This window comes from Pseudorasbora parva, chromosome 5 (assembly GCF_024679245.1).
Source record: "Pseudorasbora parva isolate DD20220531a chromosome 5, ASM2467924v1, whole genome shotgun sequence".
Lineage (NCBI taxonomy): Eukaryota > Metazoa > Chordata > Actinopteri > Cypriniformes > Gobionidae > Pseudorasbora > Pseudorasbora parva.
The window spans coordinates 41285644-41310127 of record NC_090176.1 but is presented as its reverse complement, the minus strand read 5'-3'; the positions used below and the strand labels follow the sequence as shown (position 1 = coordinate 41310127).

General features: G+C 38.7%; 1 protein-coding gene across 2 annotated transcripts; it reads left to right on the top strand.

Annotated features, from left to right (window-relative positions):
• Positions 1-175: 175 nt before the first annotated feature.
• Positions 176-23634, top strand: pofut2 (protein O-fucosyltransferase 2). Of its 2 annotated transcripts, XM_067445099.1 has the most exons (10): positions 176-396; positions 1293-1543; positions 12949-13093; positions 19100-19210; positions 19303-19369; positions 19447-19572; positions 19810-19990; positions 21769-21892; positions 22544-22662; positions 22964-23634. In XM_067445099.1, the coding sequence occupies exons 1-10, from the start codon at positions 221-223 to the stop codon at positions 23056-23058; spliced, it is 1395 nt and encodes a 464-aa protein (XP_067301200.1). In that variant the 5' UTR covers positions 176-220; the 3' UTR covers positions 23059-23634. The 2 variants fall into 2 exon arrangements, with proteins under 2 accessions (XP_067301200.1, XP_067301202.1); XM_067445101.1 differs by having other exon boundaries at positions 177-396; positions 22544-23634.
• Positions 23635-24484: the final 850 nt, after the last annotated feature.

Sequence of the window (24484 nt, the reverse complement as noted above, 5' to 3'; positions counted from 1 at the left end):
GTCTACAAATCTGTATACATATTATTATGGATCTCCAGCAGCGAACCATTGGAATTTCGAAACGAAGACTCGTTCATTGAAAACGCTCCAAATCACTGGTTCGAAACAAATGATTCGCAAAGGTTTCCAAGCTTCATGAAGCGTCTTTGCCAAGCGCCCAACACTAGTCTGAGTTGCTAGGCAACTGTACCGACGCCGGAAGTACGTGGCTGTGAGAGACATGGCGAACAAGAGGAGAGCAGCTGTGCCTGTCCTCTTCCATTATATTTTACGATATATTTCGGTATTAATCCTCACCGTTTTATCCTATAAATTAACTTCATCCTCCGAGGACGATGCATTTCGTGCCGGGCAGTCCATGCTGTCTCCGGTGGCTTCAGCATCACGGGATGTTCGGTAGGACTCGTATACATTTCTAATGTCTGCAGCTGTGTTGCTTTCACATGTGTTGCATTGTTTATGTGTTCTAGTACCATTTGAACTCCGTCATTTTAAAATAAATAAGTATGGTTATGGAGTTATAAGAGACTTTCAGAATAAAGCACTTGGGTCTGCTTTTTGTCTTGTGTACCTCCAAAACCACATAACCTCCTTATTTACATCCAACCAGAAATGTATTATATTGAATATTGCACTGGATGTCACCATTATACTACGTTATTATTAAAATATATTATTCAAATTTACACTTTTAAACTAAAAAACAAGAATGTGAGAAACCTAAAAGTAAGTTTCTCTAAAACTGAAGCATTTTATAAATGCATTTAGTTGCTATTGATTTGATTTTCAATGAGATAGAAGTAGGGAAAAACACAAACAATTTACATATAATTGTACAATAAAAGCATGTTTTGTTTGAAACATTTTGATGTTGAAAACATTTTTAAAAATCACTAGGAATATTTCACACCAAATTTAATCGCTCAAAAATCCTTAAACTATTTTAACTTACTTGTGATAGCAGTCTGAGAAATCTGGTATTTTATAAATGGATTTAGTTTTGTATTGATTTGATTTGCAGTGAGATAGAAGTTGGAAAAAATAATTACAATTGTAAAATAAAACATTCCTTGTTTGAAATATTTTAATTGGAGAGAGAAAAAAAAGTAACACTGTACATTTTACACAACATTTTGAGCAAAAATGTGTAAGACAAAGTTTTGAAAGTTTGATTAATTAAACATTATTATTAAATCCTTATAAATAGAATATAACATTATAACCAACACATTAATGCATAAAATGAAATATACTGCACTGTAGGAGTGACCATGTTTTTATGTAATGCTCAGATACCTCCTGTATGATGTGAATCCACCTGAGGGATTTAATCTTCGCCGGGATGTGTACATTCGCATGGCCTCTTTGCTGAAGACATTGAGGAAAGAGAACGACTGGGTGCTAGTGTTGCCTCCATGGGGTCGTCTGTATCACTGGCAGAGCCCAGATATACATCAGGTTCGCATCCCCTGGGGGGAATTCTTCAGTGTTACCAGCCTGCAGGCTAACATACCAGTCATAGAGTATGAGGAATTTCTTGCTGGTAAGTAATGTTATACATATTATTATTTAGCCTACAATTTAACTTTAATGTTGGAGAAGCATGCTTAATGGGTTGGTTCATCCAAAAATGAAAATTTTATCATTAATTACTCACCCTCATGTCGTTCCAACCATTCGTTCAGACCTCAAGACCTTTGTTCGTCTTCAGAACACAAATGAAGAAATTTTTTGTTGTTAAAGGTGCAATGTGTAGAATTTATGAGGATCTATTGACAGAAATGCAATATAATATACATAACTATTTTTTCAGTGGAGGGGTATCCCGATACTCTTGGCAATATAGTGTATATTGGATTCAGTCTTTTTGTCAGCTTGATTTCTTTCGATTAGAACATGTTTTGTATTTATTTTTGAAACTTGCTGATTGTAGGACTCATTCATCTGAACTTACATTGGTCAAAAAATTAACATCCATTGAAAATATAGTGTTCAGGAGCATGTTCATCATGTTCATCTTCAGAATATTTAATTCTGATTAGTCGACCGCGCATTGCAACGGTATGTTAAACTTATTCTCAGATAACCGCCAAAGTGAAGTTCAAAGTTTATTGCCATTTGCACAGGTACGTTTCAGTACAGGTACATCGGAATTCATATGCGTTTCTCAAAGTAAAGTTCTAAATATAAAATATATATACATGCATACACCCACCCACAACCCACATATATACATATACGTACACACATATACATATGTATATATACACATACACACACGCATAATGAGATAGAGCATAGAGCGACCTGACAGTTTTAAAAGGAATACAAAAAAAGATACAGAACCGGTGTATAAATAAATAACCTTCCTAATTTAGACAGGCCTACGATGTCTCAGATTATACCCATGTTGTGTTTTGCAGCACTCAACACACCACTAGTATTCCTTCAGGTTCTTTATTTTCTTAACACATGTTATCTTACACACACTTTTCCTGGAACCATCTTCTTCTCTTCGATTCCCCACACTACTTCCCTACTTAAGCATTACACTGCCACCTTGTGGTTAAACAATGAAACACCACAATTCCCCTCTTACTTAAAAGAATTCTGCATATTACAGATTACTATTCTGAACAATTTTTTTTCTTCTTTTAAACAAAGGAAGGAATAACATTACTGTGTCCCGGCAACTTAACTTCTGCACTTCCATTGCATTACTTCTAATACACAGTTTAACTTTTTTTTTTTCCAGGCACTATTGTTCTAACTGTCACATAACTCGCAACATAACCAAAGCGAGATACATTTTTCCATGAATGTACACATTTTCTCATTGCAACTCATATTCCTTCAACCACACTGGAGATCTACACTCTCTACTACTCCTCCTATGATTAAATGTCCCTTGTGCCAGCGAGTTCTCATTCTGGGTAGTAACAGGGCCCGTAAAGCGAGTTAGCTTGGAAACATTCCATTTCTTCTTATCACTTAGCACGAAGGTACTCTTCCCTATTTGCTGCTCAATGTTTAGGGGTGGTGAGAACTTGGAAACTCCCTTCTTCACATGCACCGATTGTTTCACTCTCACCTGGTCTCCTGGTTTGAAAGTGTGGTTCCTGGCACCACGCCTTTTATCAGTATACCTTTTGCTCTTGAGCTGTTTGGCACTCACGGTATCTTTTACCTGAGCACATTTGTTGCTTTTGGGACCAACAGGGAAGATATTCAGCTTTGTGCACATTTTGCGGTGGTGAAGAAGTTCAGAGGGGGAAACGCCCGTAGTACTGTGTGGAGTAGCTCTGTAGCTTTGCAAGAACTCAGTCACTGAATGTTTCCATGGTTTCCTCATTTGTTCTGCTGAGAGGATGCATTCTTTCAAAACTCTGTTCCAACGCTCCACAGCACCATTGCCCTGTGGATAGTACACACTACTGCGGATGTGACGTATTCCCCTCTCCTTTAAGAAAGCTGCAAACAGACTGGAGAGGAATTGAGGCCCATTGTCAGTTACAATGCACTGTGGATTTCCCTCTCTACTGCAAACCGATTGGAGGAATGATGTGACTACCTCGGCAGTAACATTTGGAGAAAACGCCACCTCAGGCCACTTACTGTGGTAATCCACCAGAGAGATGGCAAAACGGCAGTCAGAAGGTCCTCTATCAAAAGGTCCCACTATATCGATCCCTATTTTCTGCCATGGTCCAGAAGGCAGACTAACAGGCTGAAGAGGAGCAGGGGCTGCTTTAGCTGATTTATCATTCAATTGGCATGTCAAGCAGGAGGAAACAGCAGACTGTACTTGAGCATCCATTTGAGGCCACCAGAATAGTTCACGCAGCTTCTGTTTAGTTCGGACTATTCCTTGATGTGTCTCATGTGCCAGATTTATCAGCTTACAGCGCAAAGTAGACGGAACGATAACACGATGTTCGCCTCTCCTCACCAGTACACCATCAACACACAGTTCATCACGGATGCGAAAGAAAGGCACCAGAACAGGATCCAGGTCACAGCCTTTTTTTGGCCAGCCCTGCCCAATTTGTAAACGCAGCCGGGTTAACTCTGGACAGGATTCCGAAGCAACTGCGAAATCCTCCACAGACAATGTAGGCAATCCAGTAACAAAAGCAACCATTTCTGGTTCAACAGCACCTTCATTTTCTGTCGGCAGTGGCAGTCTGGATAAGCAATCCGCAGCACAATTAAGACGTCCAGGTCGGTAGATCACATCATATGTGTAGCAAAGCAAGCGTGCTGACCACCGGGCGACCCGCATACCAGCCCGGCCAATGCCTTTGGTTGCCAATAGTATGGTGAGTGCACTATGATCAGTTCTGAGGGTAAATTGTCGACCCCATAAATACGGCCGCCACTTTTCTACAGCCCAAACACAGGCTAATGCTTCCTTCTCGACCGTAGAATATTTCCTTTCGGCCGCTGTCAGGGTTCTAGAAGCGAACGCTACAGTTCTCTCAACCTTGTCGGGGTGTATTTGTGTCAAAACCCCACCCAAACCATAGTCAGAGGCGTCAGTCGAAACTATTGTAGGAAGGGAAGGGTCGAACAACGCAAGCACAGGGCTTCCAGAAAGCAGTTCTTTCAACTTTTTGAAGCTGCGATCAGCGGAAACAGTCCATTCGAACTTAGTATCTGACGCATCTCTCAGGAGCGCACGTAATGGCTCAGCAACCGAAGCAAAATTAGGCAAGAATTTGCCGTACCACGAAATCAGTCCCAAGAACGAGCGTAAAGAAGCAATATCGTGCGGTGCAGGGGCCTCGATGATTGCAGACTTGTGCTCCTCATCTGGAAAAATTCCATGTTTGGAAACTACATGGCCAAGGAATTTTAGGGACAACTGGCTGAACGTACACTTCTCCCAGTTCAGTTGTAGTCCTGCATCTGACAAGCGCTGCATGACTGAACGTAGCGTTGCATCGTGACTTTCCTGAGTAGCGCCATACACAATAATATCATCCAGGTAGTTCCTTACTCCTTGTATGCCTTTCAGGACGGTTTCCATCATCTTTTGAAATGCAGATGGGGCGGAAGCCAGGCCATATGGAACTCGGCAGTATCTGAAGAGGCCATCATGCGTAATAAAAGCTGTGATGTCCCGGCACTCCTCATGTAAGGTAAGCTGATGATAAGCAGCCGCCAAATCAATTGTAGTGAACACCGATGCGCCTCGAAGTTCACTCAAAAGTTCATCTATATGCTGCAGAGGATGGCTGTCAATGATCAGGGCTTTATTTGGCTCACGCAGGTCAACACAGAGCCGTATTTTACCTCCTTTCTTCGTAGTGACAACAATAGGCGAAATCCATGGGGAAGAATCGATTTTCTCAATAATGCCTCTTTGCAATAATGAGTCCAGTTCTGCAGAAACAGCTTGTCGGACAGAGTACGGAAGTCGTCGAAGCTTTTGCCGTATTGGGGTAGCATCAGGTTTGACTGTAGGCTTATGAATGAAACCTTTCACGCAGCCCACAGAAGCCTCTGGAGAAGGAACGGTTTCACCGACAACTGCGTGTAATTCGTCAGGTGCAGTAACAGTACCAAAGTGGAAAGAACAGTTCAAGGCTCGAATTAAGTCCATTCCCATCAAAGCAGAGCCCCCTTTCACAATATAAAGACAAGCAGGGGTTACCTTATCATTCAGAGAGACATTTGCATTTAAACATCCAAGTACTGGAATGCTTTCTTTCAAGTACGTGACCAGTTTCACTTTGGGAGCAGTAAGTGAACAGTCCAAAAAATGTCTTTTGTACAAAGCCTCAGGCAGAATTGACACTGAAGAGCCTGTGTCCACAACTAATTTAGTCTCCACGGAAACACCATTTGGCGCTGTGACATTAACACTGCATAAAAGTTTGTCTGCAGGAGTATTTACAGCATCAGTCAAAAGAACGACAACGTCATGGCCCACTTCCCTAACATCCTTGGAAGAACGGCAAACTTTAGAGAAATGTCCAATCTTACCACAAGTACGGCATTTGGCCCGGGCGGCTGGGCAATCGGCAGCGTTAGCCAGATAAGTTTTAGCTCCGCAACGGTAACACACGCGATTCGCTCTCCGTGTAGTATCAGCCACAGGTTTTACCCCCTCAGAATGTGCCGCGTGTTTCTTCCTATGACTGAAGGATTTAGAGGCCACAGCATGAACTGAACCTTGTGCAGTGAGCATGTCCGAATTCGAGAGTGCTTGTTCTACTTGACACGTAATAGTAATAGCAGAGTCCAATGTCAGCGTTGGTTCCAGCAGGAGCCTGTCTCGCACTGCTGGGGCATATGATCGTTCGACCAGCTGATCTCGCAGCATTTCACTCTCCATATCAGCATAAGCACACGATACAGCTAATTCCCGCAGAGCAGACAGGAACTGTGGAATAGTCTCGTCTGCACGCTGAGAGCGCTGGCGAAAGCGGTGTCGAGCGACCACAACATTCACCTTCGGAGTAAAATGATCCTCCAACGCTTTCATTGCATGTTCAAAAGTAGTCCCAGTATTAGGCAACGTGTAGAACAGCCGCTGGCCTTCAGTACCCAAGCTGTGTAGTAAGATAGCACGTTTTCTGGCATCAGGCCACGAGCCTCCTGTAGCATTAATAGCAAGCAAGTAATTCTCAAACATTTTCCGCCAAGTAACAAAAGGTATTGCAGGCTCTCCATTGCAGGGCAGAAAAGGTGCAGGCGTAGGCACGGAAACCATCGTCGCCAATTTGTTGTGTTTTGCAGCACTCAACACACCACTAGTATTCCTTCAGGTTCTTTATTTTCTTAACACATGAGCTGTGTCCCAAAGTGAAGTGCGCGCACTTCGAAGGCCGCATTTGAAGTGCGATTACGTCATACCTGCACTACGAAGACTGTCCCAATGTGAAGGCTGCACCCTCTGAAGGCCGCATTTGAAGTGCGATTACGTCACAGCGGCACTACGTAGGCTGTCCCAAAGTGAAAGCTGCACCTCTGAAGGCCGCATTTGAAGTGCGATTGCGTCACAGCGGTGCGACGAAGGCTGCTGCATTTCATGAGCGACTTCAAAATGCGCCCTTCGGTTCTCAGGCAAAGGAAGGGTACATCAGATGGGACCTTCCCATAACTTCGCAGCCTTCCCTATCCCAGAATTCATAGCACACTGGTGACTACAGGATTTGACTGGTCCGCATTCCCGCGGCACTCGATCAGATTCCAGTTAAAGACGGCCGCGGTTGGTAACTCAAGTGTAGCCTGGGTACTATTGAACACAACAGCGCAAGCGCTAGAAGTAAATAAAACGTTCAACGTTAGTGCATTCACACAGTTCCCAGTTCCCTGCCCTGAGCAAGATAAACTTTAATTTCCCAATTTTTAAATGCTATTTATTTCTCAACCAAGAAGAGGAATCAGTCCATTATCACCCTTTTCGCTGTTTCTTTTTTCCCCATACACTTTCTTTAAATAGCCTTCAAAATATAATCTGCGCGGCGCTGTATTTTCGTCCTGCTCCCGCTATTCCGCACCGCACCATTCCGCTCGTGCAAAATTCACTCCGTGCTCACCCGCTATAAATTATTTTATTCCCAACCCGACTGATCAAGCTAAATTTAGATTTTGTTTCCAGAATCTATCTTTTAAATTTCCCTTACAGAAAGAGAGACACTGGATAGGAATTGTCCGTGCAATCATTTATTTTTCTTACAGCCTAGCCTATGTCAACACCGTAACTAAAACAAATATCACAGAAAAATAGGCTAAATCAAATGTGACATCTGTCACTCAGAATTATAAGAAAAAATACAAACAAACGAAAACTGCTGACTTAGATGCTAAAATAAAGTTTTTTATATATATATATAGGCTATGAATGAATGAATGAATGTTCACTGACGACGGTCAACGAAACATCGATCCTCCAAAGGCTGAATGCGTGGCCGACACAGAACAATTTAACTGGCTAGCTTATTATTTTTTATGCAAGTTATTTGTAAATTAAACGAACTGCTGTCTATTGTTCATTTTCGTTAACTTCAAACGTAGGCTAAATTAAAGAGAAGTGGTTTTTCTATAGCCTAGCTATTGTTTATTTTTGTAATGCACGTTATAATTTGTAGCTACATTAAACACATTTATGTTTATACACATATTTTCTTGTCATGTAATTTAAAATGTGTAAATGAAAATAAATTGGTCTATTAGCCTACATAGGCTTTTTACAACTATAGCCTATTTATAGACCAATAAAATAACTTAAGTTTAACATTAGAAACAACACATTTTTATTATCAGCCAAACCAGAAGAAAACACTTTTCAACACTTTCATTGCGCTGAGCGGGAGAAGCTGGAGCTGGACCGGGATGGGGAATAATGCACAATAGAGGTAAGGCCTGAGCGGGACATCATCTTCTGGGATGAGTGCATATTTCCACTGTCCGCAGCTTTGCGAGGCTGAATCGGTCGACGGCTGCATGGCATGCCATAAAAAATGCATCTGAGATGATGAGTTGAATAAAAATAAGTAGGCCTACTTAAAAAACAAACAAAAAAAACTTGGACGTATATAGGCTAAATGTTTAAAATATATTGTAACAGTTACATTTAACATAAGAAATAAACTGTTAACTAATATTTGCAATTTGACAATATTTAACCGGCTACAGATTTACATGCTTATGGTCCAGCCCATCGTCGCAGGCTTTGAAGCATCTCAAAACCCAATAGAAAGTTCAAAAAAGTATATATAATATATATATATATATATATATATAAGTAGTAGTATATGCTCCATTTCTCTTTTTAAAATCTCCTCACGAACGTCCGCTGTCAGTTGTCAGAACCTGCTAGGCCATTAACGGCGCTTTGGTTCATTGTTGCCAAGTCTGAATGAGGCTGCATTTAGGCTACTGTTGCTTTGGGGTGTTTGTAGCCTATAGTCCACACAGGTTAAGTTGTCTTTACTTAAGCAATATTTCTACTGCCCGCGCCCCGCATTTTGGAATATTTTGGCCCATTCTGGCTGTGATTCCGATACTTTTGAATAACAATTGGAGGGGTTTTATTATTCAGACCTGGCAACCCTGTCCCTCGGTTCGCCCTTCGTGCCGCTTCGTGCACTTCGTGCACTTTGAAGGCGTGGCCTGGTCTGGCCTTCGAAGTGCATGGCCTTCAAAGTGCGCACCCTTCACTTTGGGACACAGCTATGTTATCTTACACACACTTTTCCTGGAACCATCTTCTTCTCTTCGATTCCCCACACTACTTCCCTACTTAAGCATTACACTGCCACCTTGTGGTTAAACAATGAAACACCACAACCCAGTGTCCACCCATTTAAACAAAGCATAAGCTGGGTGGTGTATGCCTTAAGGAAGCTCTGTGCTTTTCTTTTGCAAAGCTGGGTGTATATAGTGTTCATGGAGGGCAGGTTTGAGCTAATAACCCTCTCAGCAGTCTTAATGACCCGTTCCAGTGATTTCCCCTCAGCCAGGGTAGTGTTGCCATACAACACTGTGATACCACTGGTGAGGATACTTTCAACAAGGCCTTTATGTGTTAGAGGTTGACTTTTAAGGCCGGACTTCTTCAATACCCTGACGAAGTGCAGCCTCTGCTGAGCTCTTTTCACTGTTGCAACAGTGTTTTTAGCCCAGCTGAGATTCTCGGAGATGTGAAGTCCCAAGAACTTATAGCTGTCAGTTTGTTCCTCCTCAATCCCCTTGACGGTTAGAGGCTGTAGCAGGGAGGCTCTCCTCCTAAAGTCCAGAAATAGTTCCTTTGTTTTGTCTATGTTGAGAACAAGATCATTGTCCTCCCCATAGACAGTGACCCTGTGAACCATGTCCCTATATGATGATTCGTTGCCACCTTTGATGAGACCAAGGATAGTAGTGTCATCTGCATATTTAATGACAACATTGTTACTGTCCAAGTTGGTAGCACAGTCGTGTGTATATAATGAAAAAGTATAGGGCTGAGACAACATACCTGTGGGGCACCTGTGAGCTCAGCTGAGACCTTATTTCCCATCCTCACCACCTGTGGCCTGTCTGTGAGGAAGTCTGTTATCCAGTTACAAGTGGTAGTTGGTTCTATCAGCTTGCCAGTCAGCTTCGTCGGCTGGATCGTATTAAAAGCCAAGCTATTGTCCAGAAACAATACTCGTGCATATGTATTGGGAGTGTCTAGGTGCTGCAAAATATAGTGACGTGCCAGTGCCACCACATCATCCACTGACCTGTTCAAGTGGTAGGCAAACTGATGAGGGTCTGCTGTTTCTGGAACCACAGAGTTAATATGCTGTAGGACCTGCTTCTCCATGCACTTCATGGCGACTGTAAAAAAATATGGATGTAGTGTCCGTGACGTCAACCATAGGATTCCGATAAGCCGTTCTGAAGTGTAAAGTAGAGACGAGCTGGCGGTTGCCATCTTGCTACCACGCACTCTCTCTCTCTCTCTCTCTCTCTCTCTCTCTCTCTCTCTCTCTCTCTCTATATATATATATATATATATATATATATATATATATATATATATATATATATATATATATATATATATATATATATATATATATATATATATACAGTCCCTGACAAAAGTCTTGTCGCTTATCTATTTTCTAGAAATACCTGATATTAACCTGACTTTTAATTAATTCATTAGTGTTAGAAATAGCTCATATGAAAAGCTAAAACCCTCCCAAATGATGTTTAATGCACTGAAATAAATAATTTTTTTACAGACAAAATATTTATCATTCAATCAAGACGGAAAGGTCAAATTTTGGCAAGACAAAAGTTTTGTCGCCTATTCAGAAATTGAACAAATTTACTGCAAATACAAAAATATGTCAGCAAATTAAGTTGTGGTGCTTTGAGATCCAAATTTAATATCTTGTATGACTTCCTTGAGCTTGAAGGACTGCATCCATGCGGTTTTGCAAGGATTCATACAATTTATTGATGAAGTCATCAGGAATAGCTAAGAAAGCAGTCTTGCATGCCTCCCAGAGTTCATCAATATTCTTTGGTTTCGTTTTCCATGCGTCCTCTTTCATCCTACCCCACATATGCTCAATGATGTTCATGTCTGGTGACTGGGCTGGCCAATCCTGGAGCATCTTGATCTTCTTCCCTGAGGAACTTTGATGTGGAGATGGAAGTATGCGATGGAGCACCGCCCTGCTGCAGAATTTGGCCTCTTTTATGGTTGAGAATATAAGAGGTAGCTAAGATTTCTTGGTATTTTAGACTATTGATGTTGCATTCCACCCTGCAGATCTCTTGCACACCCCCATACTGGATGTAACCCCAGACCATGATTTTTCCGCCACCAAACTTCACTGTTTTCTGGGTGAATCTCAGATCCATTCGGGCACCAGTAGGTCTCCTGCCATATTTGCGGCGACTGCGGTGTAATTCAACAGAAGATTCATCTGAAAAATCCACCTTCTGCCACTTTTCCAGCGTCCATCCTTTTAGCAGGCTGTGGGCCTTGGCAAATGCCACACGGTTTTTCAATTGTCTTTTGTTTAGTGCTGGCTTCCGGGCACTGATTCGACCATGGAGGCCATTTCGAGACAGAATCCGACAAACTGTTCTGTTCTTCTCGTGGAGCTCTGCTGCAGTGGAAAATGGGCTGGCCTTGGATTTTCGAGCCAACAAACGGTCCTCTCGAGCAGTTGTCTTGCGGGGTCTGCCTGACCTGGGCTTGTCAAAAACGTCTCCAGTCTCTTCAAATCTTTTTTTAATCCTCTGTACTTGACGCTGAGACACATTGAAGGTGTCTGCCACATCAGCAGTGGATCTGGTCTTCAGCCTCTTGATAATCAAAACTTTAGTGTCAGGGTGAATCTTAGGCATGTTTGCAGAGGTCTAGTTGCAGTTGATGTGAAGGTCTAGTGTACTGGGGTTCTTTGTATACACACTTGAGACCTAATTGATCCATTATTAGTCACAGGGGAAGCTCATATGACAAGGCGACAACACTTATGTCTTTGCAAAAATTGACTTAATGGGCTTTACCAAGCTGTGAATATTAGAATACTTTTTGAAAGTTTAGTTTTTCACTGAAACATTATCACAAAAGCTGGTGGGATTAAAATGGGCCATTTCTTGTAATAAAATCTTGATTAGAAATATATTTCAGCGGCACTTTAGGTCAATTTGTACATAAGCGACAAGACTTTTGTCAGGGACTGTATATATATATGTATATGTAAAAATGCAGAAAGTTTTTTTTGTGTGTGTCTGTGTAAATTATCATCTCACACATCGTTGATCTGCATCCAGATTTTTTTTATTTTATTTTTGCAACAGGATTTTTTCTATCCTATAATGTATTTTTATGATAAAAAACAAAACAAAAACATTTATGATATATCTTACCTTTTAAGCAATGTGGAAGCAAAATGATTAAACATAAAAATAAACATTTATAGCAATGTTATCTATGCAAGCACAAACCATTGTTTCTTTTTCACTCTTTCTTTTTATTATATAATTAGCATCAAACAAACACACATTCACAGCGATTAAATATTATTAAATAAAAAGTAAGTTTTGGGTTAATATTTGACGGTAAGATAACCGTCTGGAATCCCTCCCTCCTCAGACCAATGAGGGCTATCAATCCCAAATTTATTTCCCAAAATAAATACAAATGTTTTAACTGATATGAAAACAAGTTGACAAAAAGACTGAATCCAATATTTGGTGATAATATAGTGAGTGATTTACAAGCAATTCTTAAAAGGACTGTCATTTTTGAGTGGGGTGTTATATAGTTTCCAACACAGCGTGAGGGTTACAAACATTTGTAATTCCATATGGTGATTCAGCCTTTCGTAACTATTGAGTTAGTCATATTGTATTTAAATATAAGTAGGAACATTGCATTTCTAAAGAATAAAAGCTGAGACTTAATTATAATTCCCATCCTCTCTTTATTATTGGTCTCAGAGTCTGGGGGTCCCTTTATTGACCAGATCCTTGTACTGCAGAGCTATGCAGAGGGCTGGACAGATGGGAAATGGGAGGAGAAGGTGGATGAACGACCGTGCATTGAAAAACTGATGTACTCAAAAGACAAACAGGGCTATTACAGGTACTGTTTTAAATTCAGCGGTTCTTCCAATTTAGGTGTTCTTGACATAAAAGAAGGCTGTGAGGAATGTTTATGCAACTTTTTAAGGCATACATTAATATTTGTTTAATATATAATATGTTATTAACGTATAAAACTGTATTAATTATAATAAAAAAGGCATTTGTACAGGTTTAAAATGATCTTTATTATTATTTATTATTATTATTCTCTTTTTTTAGTTTTTTTTGAAAGGCCATTTTTAGTCTCCCAGTCATGTCATAGAAGCATAGTTTTTTGTTTGCATGACATGTGGACTTAATAAATTGTTATCTGAAACAATATAAGCAAGCTGACATTTACTACAATCTATATCTTTTATTTGAAATACATACAAATGTCTTTTATGTCTTTTAAGTTTGACTTTTAAGCCTTTTTCAAAGAGTGCACATGTGCGAACGTGCTTTAGTACGTAAAAACGAGCCTATTTGAATCTGGAAATAAAGCAAAATAACTGAGAAAAATAAGAATTAGTCCTCGATGTCCATAATTTATAGCAAAAAATCTAGCATGAATTCAATCTCAAAATAATTAATTAAAAGCAGCTATTACTCCACCACCTGCTTGACATCATTAACCAACGTGGTTGAATGACCGATTTGTGACAATACGTTTTTGGGAAACAGTCTTACTAGCTAGTTTATTTCTTCAACAATGCATCATACTGTGGTAATTAAGCAGTGAGTTACGTCATTGTGCGGGAAACGCACACCAGATAATTCAAATGACTCTGTATGCAATTGGATAGTCCTTCAACCAATCAGACCACAAGAGGCGTGATAAACAGACATGGATCCATCCTTTTCTATCCATCAATGTGTTAAACTCGCCAATAGCGCGCAAGGTGGATAAGCCAGTCTGTGATTGGTTCCCGCAAAAAAATGTGTCAAAAGCAGTATAAATTAATGTACACGTTTCCAGCCTGAGTTGAAGGGCCAAATCAAATTGCCGGTAAATATGCAACTACAAAAAAGTTGGGACACTGTACAAATTGTGAATAAAAAAGGAATGCAATCATTTACAAATCTCATAAACTTATATATTCACAATAGAATATAGATAACATATCAAATGTTGAAAAGTGAGACATTTTGAAATTTCAAGCCAAATATTAGCTCATTTTGGATTTCATGAGAGCTACACATTCCAAAAAAGTTGGGACAGGTTACAATAAGAGGCTGGAAAAGTTAAATGTACATATAAGGGACAGCTGGAGAACCAAGTTGCAATTTATTAGATCAATTGGCAACATGATTGGGTATAAAAAGAGCAGAGGTGGTAAAAGTACTCAAAAGTTATACTCGAGTGAAAGTATATATACCTAAATAAAAAAATACTCCAGTAAAAGTAGAAAGTCCTCCATTCAAACATCACTTGAGTAAAATTACAAAAGTATCAGATTTAAAACGTACTCAAGTACCGAAAGTAAAAAGTAAATATTCAAATTAACTGTAAATATCACTAATTAAGCAGATAAAATCTTTTGGGACTGATATGCAATGCTTTAATTGAACAAATGATAAGATTAGATACTGCAATTAAGAATTTGTTAGATTTGCAATTAATAAGAGACAATGAAGCACTTAACGCAGTATAGGGGTTAAACTTAAAATAGACCTGTTCCATAACATTAGCTCCATAAAACAGATGAGGAGCAAGATATTATTAACTAATTCAAAATTAATTCAAAAGCCATAACCACAATGACATATTACGTAACAATTAGTTAATAGTCATGTGCCTCAACAAGTAAAGTCATACTATAATTTTGCCAATTGCTATGATTAAGGATGAATTAAACAGAGAACTGAGAGTCGGAATGCATGGCTTTGAATAGCCTACATGAATTTACATTATTAGTTAATGTAATATGTTATTAGGGAATTAATGATGTCATATTTAATTAATAGCAATTCATATATTACTTAATCTATTAATCATAGAGAATGTTCATTAGTTGCTGATGCAGTAATCATTAATAAATGGTTTAGTTCTTCATTAGTAATACATTAACTCATGATTATCTGTGCATTAGTTAGGCATGAATTATAATAGTGCACCTGTATTGTAAAATGTTACTGATGTTTTCATAGTAAATAGTGTGCCGCAAAATATAAAAGTTGGGGAAACACTGAGCTAACGTAAGTGTGGCAAACCTGACTTGTCAGCCTTGTCAAGTCTATAGGCTACCCGACTAGATCATCCATGACCGACCAGACCGGTTTGGAAATCAAGTGTAATAAATACTTAATACTTGGAGCGGGCATGAGGAAATGTATTGGAGTAAAAAGTAAACTTTGCCTTTTATATTGTAGTGGAGTAAGAGTAAAAGTAGATGCAAATAAAATATACTCATGTAAAGTACAGATCCCTGAAAAAAATACTTAAAGGGGGGGTGAAATGCTGTTTCATGCATACTGATCTTTTTACACTGTTAAAGACTTGGAATCCCATACTAAACATAGACAAAGTTTCAAAAGTTAAGGTGGACGTTTGATGGGAGTATTCCTTTGTCAAAAATACTACTTCCGGTTAGTCATAAGTTTCGGCAAGTTTTTTGTGATCATGCGTCCCCTTTGACGTTAATGGGGGCGGAATTTCCTTGTATGGGCCTTACGGACAATTCTACCGGAAGCGCGTGAGAGAGAGAGAGGGAGAGAGCGAAAGTAACAGGCTACGCCCATCAAAGCGCTGGCTCGTAGGCTGCGCTGCACAGGTGATGTGCACAATTACCAATGTCACCAAAAAAGTGCGTTTTTGGTTGCCAGACCAAGACAGTCCTGCACAGATTCCCCAAAAACCCCGCGTTAAGGCAACAGTGGATGGAATTTGCTTTTCCGGATCAGCAACTGAGTTGCGCGAATGTTTATATCTGTTCACTGCATTTCGGTGCCGACTGTTTCATAAACAAGGCCCAGCTCGACGCCGGATTTTCCAATCGCCTAATGCTGAAGGATGGAGCAATCCCAACGATAAAGGTCCCAACGTTAGAACCGCAGGCGGTGAGTGAGACTGCTTCAGATGTCTGTGTTTTTGCCTATGCTCATCAAGTAGCCCAAACATGATCACGTATAGTTAATTGATCGATGGAGCATGCGATGTGTAGTGCGTGTACATTTGTTTAGCTGGCCACTATATGTGTAACTTTATGTTTGTGTATTGTAAAAGCACTCAACAATACACAAAGAGTGGGGAAATATGTTGAACTAAATAAGCACGCTTCTTCATTCAAATGCGCTACTATTCCATGTCTTTCTATGTAAACACTAACTTGTAAGCAAAACCATGTCTACACAAACCACGCGTAAACACACACACACACACACACACACACGTGCACAACTGCACTTCCCACATGTACACCTTCAAAGACAAAAATACGACGATATAATTCAAGTATAAATATGTAAATAACACAAGTCGCTAAGCATATTATATAGTTAGTGTATAACTTGTACCACATAGAGACGTCCAGCTCTAGTCGTTTTTGCTGCTGCTCCTGTTCAACTGCAGCCTCTGGGTCTGATTCCGGATCATAGATGTATGGCTGTATCTGATTAAAAGCCATATTTTTATTTTGAATAAAGTTTTTCCCGCTGTTAGGGATGACACAGCTTTACGACGCACTCAACACGGCGGCGCACACGTCATTATTTAGCTCCGCTCACACGATACGCCCCCACCCGCTCGGCTTTTTTCGGAAAGACTCGGAACAGCGCATCTTTCTTATATAATTATTAAAAAAATAAAGCCTTTTCGGAGATATGCAGGATGCAATGCTACTCTATAGGTACTCAAGATTGACATGACACTGACTGAAACTGAGTGTTTCACCCCCCCTTTAAGTAAAGTATCAAAGTATTTTTACTTGATTACTTACCACCCCTGAAAAAGAGCCTCTCAGAGTGGAAGTGTCTCTCAGAGGTCAAGATGGGCAGAGGATCATCAATTTCACCAATACTGCAGCGGAAACTAGTGGGGAAATATCAGAAAGGAGTTTCTCAGAGAAAAATTGCAAGGAGTTTGAAGTTATCATCCTCTATGGTGCATAATATAAGATTCAGAAAAGATTCAGAGAATCTGGAACAATCTCGTAAGGGTCAAGGCTGGAAAACCATTCTGGATGCTCGTCATCCTCGGGCCCTTAGACGGCATTGCATTACATACAGGAATGCTACTGTAATGGAAATCACAACAAGGGCTCAGGAATACTTCCAGAACAATTCACCGTGCCATTTGCCGTTGCCGGCTAAAACTCTATAGGCCAAAAAAGAAACCATATCTAAACATGATCCAGAAGTGCAGGTGTTTTCTCTGGGCCAAGGCTCATTTAAAATGGACTGTGGCAAAGTGAAAAAAACTGTTCTGTGGTCAGAGAAATCAAAAATTTAAGTTCTTTTTGGAAAACTGGGAAAACATGTCATCCGAACTAAAGAGAACAAGGACCAACCAAGTTGTTATCAGCGCTCAGTTCAGAAGCCTGCATCTCTGATGGTATGGGGTTACATGAATGTGTGTGGTATGGGCAGCTTGCACATGTGGAAAGGCACCATCAATGCTGAAAGGTATATCCAAGTTCTAGAACAATATATGCTCCCATCCAGACGTCGCCTCTTTCAGGGAAGACCTTGCATTTTCCTTCATGACAATGCCAGACCACATACTGCATCGATTACAACATCATGGCTGCGTAGAAGAAAGATCCGGCTACTGAAATGCGCAACCATCAGTCTAGATCTTTCACCCATAGAAAACATTTGGTGCATCATAAAGAGGAAAATGCGACAAAGAAGACCTAAGACAGTTGAGCAACTAGAAGCCTGTATTAGAAAAGAATGGGACAATATTCCTATTCCTAAACTTGAGCAACTTGTCTCCTCAGTCCCCAGACATAAGCAGACTGTTATAAAAAGAAGAGGGGATGCCACACAGTGGTAAAAAGGGCCTTGTACCAACTTTTCTTATATGTGTTGATGCCATGAAAATGAACTTATTTTAAAATTATACATTTGAACATGTAAACTTTTGATATGTCATCTATATTGTGTTCTGAATAAAATATTGAAATTTGAAACTCCCACATCATGGCATTCAGTTTTTATTCACAATTTGTACAGTGTCCCAACTTTTTTGGAATCGGGTTTGTATATGCAATAAGGTCAGCAACTTTTTTTCAGCACTATTTTTTTCATTACGCGTCTTTAGTAAATCCTGACAGTAGTTTTTTAACTGCAAAAGGTTTGCACTGGCGCACACTGTTTGTAAATGTGACCCCATATCTGTTTAGCTATCATACTGTACCATCCAAAGGTTTGGGGTCGGGGGAAAAAACAGTAATATTGTTAAAATATGAATAGAATTTTAAATATTGATTCTCTATTGATATATATTGTAAAGTGTAATTTATTTCTGTTATGGTAAAGCAGAATTTTTAACATCAGTTAATCTTCAGTGATCCTTCAGAAATCAATCTCACATGTTGAGTTGGTGCTCAAAAAATATTTCTTCAACACTATTAATAACTTAATATTGTTGTGGAAACCATGATAATGTTTTGTGTGAGGAACTTCTTTTTCTTTCGGCTGTTCCCTTCAGGGGTCGCCACAGCCAAAAAGGCTATATCTATAACTCTTTTTTCCATACAATAAAAGTCCAAACAATACAACACTGGACCTTTCTTTTGTGTTCCGTAGAAGAAAGAAATGCAAAGGAGTGAAACAAAGTAAATGATACTAGAAGTTTCATTTTCAAAGGAGTGAAACAAAGTAAATGATGCTAGAAGTTTTTTTCAAACTGTTTCTTTCATTTAAAGAGAGAGTTCACCCAAAAATTTAAATGTGATGTTTATTTATGAAAATTTTATGTTTATCTGCTTACCCCTAGGGCATCCAAGATGCTTGGATGCCCTTGGGGTAAGCAGATAAACATAAAATTTTCATCCCTTTAATATAGTTTGTCTTTCTCCAGAGGTTGGTTTTGGGGCTATGAGGAGACCAGAGCATTGAATGTCACCTGCTTATCTGCTCAAGGACATGCCTCTATCTTGGCCTCTGCCCTACAAAACAACATTACAGCCGTGTAAGTCACTTTGTAAATAAGTTTGCAATAAAATAGATTTTAAATGCAAATGGGAGTGTTGTACATTTGTTTGTTGTACATTTGATCCACAGGTCAGTAATGCTGGACAGAGCTGAGACTGTCCTTCATGATCACTATGCTGGGAAGGACTACTGGGATGTAAGTCCATCAACAAATATTTTTATGTTTTAGAAATAATTTAGCATTTTATTGAACCAAACATTTGATTATAACAGACACGGCGAAGTATGGTGTTTGCCAAACACTTGCGTATCATAGGAGACGAGTTTAGGGCCAAGTTTCTCAACTCCACAGATAAACAGGACCAGACACCATACAACGAGGACTGGACCCGGACAAAAGTATGTTTTACTTTATATTAACGCTCCCTTCACATTGTTCAAACAAGTGCTGGTGTCACTGCTCTCTGCATGATAGATAGAGTCAAACTGGTATTTATGCAACAAGATAAAGGATTTGAGCTCACATGTTGCGACAATGTGTTCTGAAATGTTTGCAATGTGCTTTACACCCACACTCATTTCATTGTGACAGCAGTCATATTTGTTTCATGAACTTTGATACACTCTTGGACCTAGAACCGGTTGGGCAGTGCTAAGGGAGGCCCTTACCTTGGAGTGCACTTACGTAGGAAGGACTTCATCTGGGGTCACAGAGAAGATGTGCCTAGCCTTAAAGGTGCAGTAAAGAAGATCCATAGCCTCATGAAGAAGCACAAGCTTCAGCAAGTCTTTGTTGCCACTGATGCCGACGAAGAAGGTACAAACTAAAAAAATGAAGAGTAAAACATCAATAATTTGAATTTCCCCTGCTGGGGATGAATAAAGTATCTATCTATCTATCTATCTATCTATCTATCTATCTATCTATCTATCTATCTATCTATCTATCTATCTATCTATCTATCTATCTATCTATCTATCTATCTATCTATCTATCTATCTATCTATCTATCTATCTATCTATCTATCTATCTATCTATCTATCTATCTATCTATCTATCTATCTATCTATCTATCTATCTATCTATCTATCTATCTATCTATCTATCTATCTATCTATCTATCTATCTATCTATCTATCTATCTATCTATCTATCTATCTATCTATCTATCTATCTATCTATCTATCTATCTATCTATCTATCTATCTATCTATCTATCTATCTATCTATCTATCTATCTATCTATCTATCTATCTATCTATCTATCTATCTATCTATCTATCGTATGGCGGATTTAAGCTTTCATTCAGACATGTTTACTTTTTTACAAAACTGAATCGAGATCGAGGTTATACTTCCTGCCAATCAGCAACATACACAATATTGTGGCGTTTGGAATTTTTACCTTGTGCTGATTTTTGTTTTGTTTTTTTGTTCAGCACAGTATAAGATTGTATAGCATATTCATGCATGTCTGTCAAGCTTCAAAAAGGACAAAAAAGAGGCATAAAAGTAGTTAAAGGTAGAGTAGGCAATTTCAGAGTGGCTAGCAATATCAAGCTAGCTTTGAAAGCCTGAGATCTCACCCTCCCTTCAGAGCTTCCTTTCTTAACTGCTGCAGATTCATTTCAGTGTGGATAGTGTTGACGTAGAATTGCATAAATCCAAGTCTGACGATGAAAGCTCCAGGTAGAACGTCAACGTCATTATCTCATAATTATGTTTATGACACGGTGTGAGCGCAGCATAAGCTTGTTGTTTTGGTTCAGGAGGAACTGTAAAAGGCAGCTGCTGTTTGTTTACGGTGCCTGTCTATCCACAACTCTGTATATCCTTACGGAACACACTGATGCATGTGATGTCTACATGAGTAGGATGTACGGCGGTATGGAAATACATACGTAGACTGAATGACATTTTTTGTCCCCGAGACTTCCACAGACGATATATATATTTTTTTTTTTACTTAGACCACTTCTATTATTGATTGTTATCAGAATGTGAAGAGTTTTTCAACCAGAATAAAAAAAAGGGTTTATGAAAAAATGTCCTACCCTACCTTCGATGATTTGTGTGCTATTATATTACAATTATATTAGCTATTTGATAGGTGGTTTTTAGGTTTTGAGGTTTTTATTATATTCATTCACTTAAAATCTTCTCTTTGGACACCTTAGAGGAAGAGTTCACCACAAAATGAAAATGTCATCACTTCCTCACCCTCAAGCTGTTCCAAACCTGTATGAGTTTTTTTTTTCTTTTTCTGTTGAACATTAAAGAAGATATTTTAAAGAATGTTGGTAACCAGAGTTGACGGTAGCCATTGACTTCTATAGTAGGAAAAATACTTTGGAAGTTAATGGGTGGAAGTAATCTGGTTACCAAAATTCTTTAAAATATATTTTTTAATGTTCAGCAGAAGAAATAAACTCAAACAGGTTTGGAACAACACAAGGGTGGGTAAATTATGAAATTTTGGGTGAACTATTCCTATAAGTGAATAAATATATTTCATATTAAAATTCATGCAGCCTGGTGAGCATAAGAGACATAAGATATATATTGATATGACATCAGGTCTTTTTTCCCCCAGAACTTTCCAAACTGAAAAGGATGCTTCCTGAGATGGTTCGCTACGAGCCCACCTGGGATGACCTTGAGCTCCTGAAAGATGGAGGGGTAGCCATCATAGACCAGTGGATCTGTGCCCACGCAAGGTATTGAACCACCACGCCCTCTGCTGTGCTTTTTCTATCACAAAACAAAGAGATTATAGAATGATATCGCATTTTTTTATGTTGTACGTGTACAAAACCTGCTTTATCAATAATGAATCATCTACTCCAGTTTTAGTCAGACTAGACTAGTTTTAGTTGCTTTTCAAGCCAGTTAAGTTTTTTTCTTTTGGTCTTTAGCGCTACTTTTCCTTTATCTCTTTCTTCACAGAGTGTCAGTATTAGAGACAATCCTTCAATTTTGTTTCAAATTAAACTTGGTGTCGGGAACGGAGTATAAAATAATTACAAAATGTTTTGTTTTACACTTTTTTTCTCTTGACAAACTATTGCAAGTTACTATTTTAAAATCAACTTAATTTTAAGTTTATTGAGGAAGAAGGATCCTTGCTAATTTGATTATTTGCTGTGTCATTGAACTGGGTGTGACTCTGAAAGATTCTTTCTATTAAAAGCAAAAAGCATGACCATGACGTAATGGCTTGCACGACAATCCTTTCAATCAACTCAAGCACTTGCTTTACTGGAAAAAATGCTCTTTGTTTAATATGACAACCAACCAACAACCTATCAACATTTCTTTTGTAAAACAATAATGCATCACCCACTCACATCTGTTGCCTTTCTTGCCAGGTACTTCATTGGGACATCAGTTTCAACCTTCTCTTTCAGAATACATGAGGAAAGAGAAATCCTAGGTTTCGATCCTAAAACCACCTATAACCGATTCTGTGGTGACGATGAGAATGAATGTGAGCAACCAACACACTGGAAAATTGTCTACTAATAACAAACCATAGAAAACATGATGCTGGTCACACAGCCTGCAGTTGATTTAAGAGGATTCTCTATATTTTTTAAATGTTTTTCCTGAAAATACACAATTTTAAAGGGGGAGCCCGTGGATTCGGAATTGCGTAAATTGTAGGTTTAGTCCTTTGTTAGATAAGGGGAGGCGTAAGAGGAATGTATCAAATGGCTTTTATCTCATATCTTGTGTCAGATATGGAATTTGTGAATGCTGCTGCTCTGTTCTCACAGTTCTTTCTTTAGGGTTGTTGATACTCAAGAGGAACTGTGTGTATCACTGTGATCAATCCTGTTTGAAAACGGTCAACGTGATGTTTCACCACTGCTCCAGTGTTTGAAGTCTAGCTTTTTGTGTAATGTGCCACTTGCCAATTATTTTTGTCGTAACACATTTTATTCCTTTGACAAATGTATAAACATACAGTATTCATGTTTATTTGATATTTCTGCCAGTATTGTGCCTGTGTGCTATTTTGAAGAAGAAGAAAAAAATAGTTATTTTACAGACTTTGGCCGTACAGTATTTTTACACTAGTGACATGATCTAATTACAACAAAATGATAGCTATTAGAGATAAGCATCTGGTATGGCAACATTTTTTTTGTTTTCTTTACTTGAGGATTTTTCATTGTTTTTTTTTTTTTAGTTTTTATGTTGTTTGGAAATATAAATGTATGTTTATCATTACCATTCTGAAATGTACTGTATGATATGTGCTCTTTCCATAAATGTTTTCTTGAAGATTTTTTTAATGAAATTGTAATGATCACATCAGTTGATGTGAACATGAGCAAGTGTCTTGCTGCGAAAAGTGTTTTCTTACAAGGATTTGAACTATATTCAGTGCCTTGGACTGAAATCGATTATATCCGCCAGATGCTTTAGTAAACTTCCTGTAGGTTTTGTTCATTCACACATTACTGTTTTTTTTGCAGTCTCTCTCCTGAGGGTTGAATCTGGTTTCATATGATGGCAATCTGTCCAGCTCAAAGCTATAGTGATCATTTTACCTCAACTTATGGGTGGAGACGATGCTTTGTAACTTATTTTCACAGAAAAGGGGCAGTATGAAGTGTTTTTCAGTCTTTTGTTCTGTTATGGAACTTTCCAAGCCAAGTCAATTTAACAATAGCGTGCTATGTGGATCCTAATCTTGGCTGTTTATTATTACAATCAGCTTTAGAACTGAATAACAAGTTAGGTGATATACAATATAATTTATTGATGTAATTTTCCTATTAGAATAGGAAGGTTTGTCTTTATAAACTTAACAATCATGACTTCACAAAAATGCTGACTGTGATCTCCATTTCAAATATTTTCGACCCTTCCAGTCCTTTACAACAGTCCCTTCATTCCGTTCATATAAATATGAATAGGCTGCGAAAAAAGAACCTCAAACTCGTGAGATCACCATTGTAGAGACTTTTCAAACTCTCTTCAGTAAATATTTTCTCAAAACATTTTTTTTTCTTTTCAGTTTCTTTGAGACAGATACTTCAAGTTTTGGCTACAAAAAATAAATAAAATTGTTGACATCGACCTGAGAACATAGTTCAACCTTATGTAAAAATCTTGTTTACTCAAGATACAGCTAAAATATATTTTGGAATTTTAGGTTTCACTCTTGTTATGAAACCTTCACAGAGTGACATGAATGTTAATTTCCTTATTAACAATAGCCGTGTGAAAAGCGCGAGTGATAAGACGTGTATTGTCACATTTTAGTTAGGTAGCCTATTATTGTCTGTCTCAGACTTGAC

Bases quoted from the DNA above. Each gene is read 5' to 3' on its own strand.
- pofut2 (XM_067445099.1), top strand. From the start codon at position 221: ATGGCGAACAAGAGGAGAGCAGCTGTGCCTGTCCTCTTCCATTATATT. The intron at 19,211-19,302 runs GTAAGTCACTTT...TTTGATCCACAG, and splicing joins CAAAACAACATTACAGCCGT to GTCAGTAATGCTGGACAGAG. The intron at 21,893-22,543 runs GTATTGAACCAC...CTTTCTTGCCAG, and splicing joins TGGATCTGTGCCCACGCAAG to GTACTTCATTGGGACATCAG.